We start from the raw sequence: 5,513 nt of genomic DNA, 5'->3' as shown, positions 1-5,513 counted from the left end.
TGTATTTCTTTTATTCCCGTGTGTGTGTGTATGTGTGTATATATGTGTGCGTATTTTTGTTGGTGTGTGTGATATTTAGATTTCCGAAATATTTTAATATTCGATTTACTCCTATGTTAAAGAAGGGACAAGTGTGTAACCATTGCATATGAAGATTTACGTAGGTACATAATTACACTGAATTATAGTGATGTAGCTAGATATTTTTGAAAAAGGAAATAGACTAAGAATGAGGCGAAACAGTAATTTACCCTTCAGTTATATTCAAATTACCTGGTCAACCGATTTTCTCAATTTCTAATTGATTTTATTTATTCATGTTGTTTTTTTCTGTTGTTGTTGTTTTTTACTTCTGTTTCCCTTATTTTGCAAAATCAAATCATCTTTATGTATATATATACATATATATACAGATATTGTATTTTAGTAGCTTTTTTATTCATTTTATGTATTTGTGTTGTTTTTATATATTTCATTTATCAGTTTATTGTTTGTTTTTTTTTTGTACTTTTTTCATTTCATTTTTATTCATATCTATAGCATCATAGTTTTTGTATTTGGATCTCAGTTGACAAGGCCGGACTATTACCTCTAGAACCCCTAAATATAAAATATTATTATGATACCTACATATATACGTAATTCCAAATAAAAGCAATACGAAACCATAATTTTTTTTTTGAATGAAGTAACATTGATAGAAAGATTTATTCATAGTAATCGATACGGCAACATTATTACGTATAAAATAATTATGAGTGTTATGTGTGTATGTGTGTGTATTTTGAAAAAATACTATGGGTTCCATTTTTGTGGCCCATGCTCCACGGTTAACCCAGGGCTGAATATAAGTATTATATGTGCACTGCATATTCATATTTTTCTGAAGCATATCGCCAAAATATTATTCTGGATAAGAATGCATACCATATATTTTTCCTTTACTTTGAATTGGTGCATGGATAAATTATTTTAACATAATACTTTATGTGTTTCTTGGAGCAATGTTCCATGTTGTGTATCAAATGAGCATCTAAACAACTGGTGCATATTCGCGGTGATAGTGCTCGTAAATATAGTTGAGACCATGGTAATGGTAGGGGTTGTAGGCCCTAAATGAAACCAGGGTTAGTGAATGAAGGAAATGTTATAATGCGAATGGGATTATTTTAGGGTTATGAAATATATATTCTTTACTCTCCAACGAGTTTCCATTTATTTTCATTCCAATTTAGAGATATAAGAGTAAGTATACGTATAAATATGTGTGTGTGTATGTGCTTAGACACATACACACACAAGGGGATGGGCCAGTAGCTATGGTGGAGGTAGTGAGCGTAAAGAACACCGCGGATGATGATAGCCGTGCAGGGAGAGGGTACAGGTACGATGGAGTGGTGTGTAGGAGGAATGGAGGGGAGATCTCTGTTGGTACTGGTATGAGGGGTAGTTAGGATGGCAGTGATGGAGATTAGTTAGCGGGCTCGGTCACTGCGCGTCGTGGAAGGATTGAGGGTGGAGACATTAAGCATAAAGGGCGTGGCCTCTTCTTGGCTCCGCCTCTCCTTTCTCCACTATTGAAGCGCGAGCAGTAACTATTGCTAGAATCAGAGTATTGCGAAATCGTATTTCAATTATAGGCAAATAAGAACAGTTAAATATGAATAATGTTATTCTAGCCAGAAGAAAATAAATTATGCGTGACTAATCTTCTGTTAGCACAAATGTTTGCCTCTATAACATGTATATATATATATATATATATATATATAGAGAGAGAGAGAGAGAGAGAGAGAGAGAGAGAGAGAGAGAGAGAGAGGGAGAGAGAGAGAGAGAGAGAGAGAAGAGAGAGAGAGAGAGAGAAGGGAGAGAGACAGAGAGAGAGAGAGAAAGAGAGAGAGAGAGAGATGTGTATGTATGTGTGTCTGTGTGTGTGTATACCTATATACAGATACATTTGTATGGTATATTATATAAATATGTATGTGTTGCATAAACACACGCATACATACATACAATTATATATATGTGTATGTGTGTCAGTGTGTGTGTATACCTATATACAGATATATATGTATGGTATATTATAAAAAATATGTGTGTTGGATACACACACATACATACATATACATATATACGTGTGTGTGTGTGTGTGTGTGTGTGTGTGTGTGCATGTATGTGTGTATAAATATATATGTACATATATACATATAAATACGTATAACAATATAAATATAAATATATATATGTATATATATACATACTGATTCTTGTACCCAGAATCATATCCTAATATACAGGGAAATCCCTTGAAATACACTTAACTTACCAAGCACTTTATCTCTGCATGAGCCGGAATGGAGCGACGCAGTCTTAGCCACTAGTAGTAAAATCAGCATTGAAACTCTGCAACTATAGCAATAATCAAATTAGTTGTGGTGGCAAGCGTAATCATTCTGAATAAACAACAAGAAGAAAAACAGCATATTTAGTAAAGTGATAAATATATGAACAAATAAAATGTAATACGAAAGAAATGGAATAGCACAAGAAGATGTGAAAGACGAAGGAAATATAACCTTAAAGAGGCTTGAACAATTAAGGTAAGCAAGAAGTAAATGAATTGGTAATTATAAAAGAGAGAGGAAGAAATCCGTTATAAACAAGAACAAAAACAAATAAATAGTTAGGAATAAAACAGATGGTGAAAAACAAGAAATATAACCTTGAAGAGGCTTTAACAACAAAAGTGAGAAGGAAAAGTGTATATATGTGTTAAGTGCATATTTTTCGCATAATTCCAATTGCATAATCAAAGAATATTTTCTCTATAATAGATTTCTCTATTTTGATACAATCGTATATATATATATATATATATATAGAGAGAGAGAGAGAGAGAGAGAGAGAGAGAGAGAGAGAGAGAGAGAGAGAGAGAGAGAGAGAGAGAGAAATTTAAATAGAGACCAATAATTTGAAATCATAATCGAAGACCACATGAATGCCTTCTCTGGGTTTGTATCTTGACATACTGATCATAAATACACTAATTACTTCCATACTGTACGTTATAAATATAACAGTAGGCCTTGTGAATATTTAGTTGAAATACACGAGTAAATGCTTCCTACTTTCTTAGGTGTGAGGTCGAATATCTCAAGGCTTCTAAGCCCTGTGCTATATAAAGATCAGAAACCCTCTGCTAAGATCATATCGCCCTGTTCCTTCTCACCAATCGTGCAAACATGAAGTACTTGGTGAGTTCCAACTTTACTGTTCTAAAGCTACAGAATCCGGAGATAGCGATTCTTGGTTTATTGAACGACTGACGTAATTATTCTCCTTTTCTCAATAGGGTATTCGATGCTTTGTGTTTTTTCAGGTGTTTGTCCTCCTGGTGGCTGCCGCTTGCGCTTCTGAGGTGAAGCGAGAGGCGGCGCCAAGCACAGGCTACCTTTATCATCCTCATGGTAGCCACCACAGCGGCCACTCCCATGACGGTGGCTACCGTCCACTTCACAAGAGGTCCGCTGAGGCAGAGGCCGACCCCTCTAACCTTTACTATCCTGGATATCCCCGCAACTACCAGTACAGCTACCCATCATACCACCACCACAAGAGATCTGCTGACCCCGCAGCCGAGACTGAACCCAGCTACAGGCCCACCTCATACCACCACCACTCCTACACCCCTTACCAACACACCTATACTCCCTACGTGAACCACCCTCATAAGAGGTCAGCCGAGCCCTCTACCATCTACCAGCACCACACCCCCTACAACCCCTACGTACACCATCCTCACAAGAGGTCTGCCGAACCATCTACCATCTACACTCACTACAACCGCCACCACACCCCATATGTATACCGACCGCATAAGAGGTCTGCCGAAGCCAACCCTAGCTACCATCACGCCTACAACCCCTCCCATTACCATGGAGTCATTTCCGGTCACGACTTCCATTACCGCTACTGAGCACCAGGAGTTTAGATACATAGCTTTTAGTATTGTTCGTGTTTCACAATGAAAGAAATAAAGTGTTTCTGATTAAATGTTTTTATTTTAATAATTTTAGAAGTGAGATGGAATGTGTTGTTTTCTTGAGACTGAGGCTTTCACTTCATCATATGTTTTTGCCTTGCTTCAGATACCACTTTGCTGTTGGAACCAATGTGACCAACACAAATCAGGCAATAAATTTTAATGAATTTTAAAACTAATAAGTGAAGTAAAACAATGAATCTACGATAAACACTTAATTCCAAAGTTTGACGGGATATGTATATGCATAATGTAAATATTCATACTTGTATGTTTACTCATTTGTTACTGTGCATATATACAATATATATATATATATATATATATATATATATATATATATGTCTGTATGCATATTACACACCGCAATGTTTGGCAAGATAAATATGTCATTGTGTGTATATATATACCTAAATACATATTAATTTATTTATGCACACATATACACTAAACATACATACATAAATATATAAAGATACATACATATTATATATATACAATTTTGATATAAACATGTACATGCATATGTGTGTGTGAATATGTATATATAGCTATAAGTGTACATATAGATATGTATACACACGTATATATGTGTAATTGCGTAGCCGAAGGCTTTGTCGCATTTACTGCCTTCGGCATATTCGTGCGTTTTCCTGTACTTCCCTTCATTGTTCTACTTGCAATTTGTTCGACATGAATTCCACACGTAGTTGTGCGTATATACACACACACATGTGTGTGTATGTGTGTATACATATATGCATGCATGTATATAAATAGATGAAAAGATGTATACATACATATATGTAAATGGGTATACATATACATGTATATCCATATATGTAATATATATGTATATATATATATATATATATATATATATATATATATATTTCTGTGTGAGTATGTGTCTGTTTGTATATATGGACACATGTATATATATATATATATATACTTACATCCCCCAACATACATATGCACATATATACATAATCTGTGTATATTATGTGCATATTCTTCTGTCTAGTTTAGATGTTCCCAAGCTGTGTGGCACCAATGGCACGTGGGCCCCCAATGCTATTGATGGGCCTACGTGCATGCGGTCAACTAATGTGTTAGTTTTACTTTTGTCTATCCATAAACAAACAGTATTGTATAACTGTTTACTGTTGTTATGGTGGTATCCCTGAGTACCGATGACATTCGGTACTTGAGCTTGTGGTCAAATTACAGCTGAGCTGTAATTTGTAGGTAGCAAATGTTCATCTGTTAAGTAAATTTGTCGATTTTTATCATTTTTTTTTAAAGATAGAATTTTATAGTAGGGGTGGTTTCTGTCAACAGAAATTGAGTCATACCACAAAGCACTGTGTGCATGGTAGGACAGGGAATCCATATAGTATGAAAAAAATAAACATGAGAATCCATCTTAATTCCAAAGCAGCTCATAGTGATAAATAGGTTGGGA

At 35.1% G+C, this 5,513-nt stretch overlaps 1 protein-coding gene across 1 annotated transcript; it reads left to right on the top strand.

Annotated features, from left to right (window-relative positions):
• The first annotated feature begins 3,226 nt into the window (after positions 1-3,226).
• LOC125038827 (histidine-rich glycoprotein-like) lies at positions 3,227-4,009 on the top strand. The gene is made up of 2 exons (XM_047632424.1): positions 3,227-3,257; positions 3,383-4,009. The coding sequence occupies exons 1-2, from the start codon at positions 3,246-3,248 to the stop codon at positions 3,977-3,979; spliced, it is 609 nt and encodes a 202-aa protein (XP_047488380.1). The 5' UTR covers positions 3,227-3,245; the 3' UTR covers positions 3,980-4,009.
• Positions 4,010-5,513: the final 1,504 nt, after the last annotated feature.

This window comes from Penaeus chinensis, chromosome 26 (genome assembly GCF_019202785.1).
Source record: "Penaeus chinensis breed Huanghai No. 1 chromosome 26, ASM1920278v2, whole genome shotgun sequence".
NCBI lineage: Eukaryota > Metazoa > Arthropoda > Malacostraca > Decapoda > Penaeidae > Penaeus > Penaeus chinensis.
Note: the sequence above shows the minus strand (reverse complement) of the source record. Positions and strands in the feature narration are given on the sequence as shown.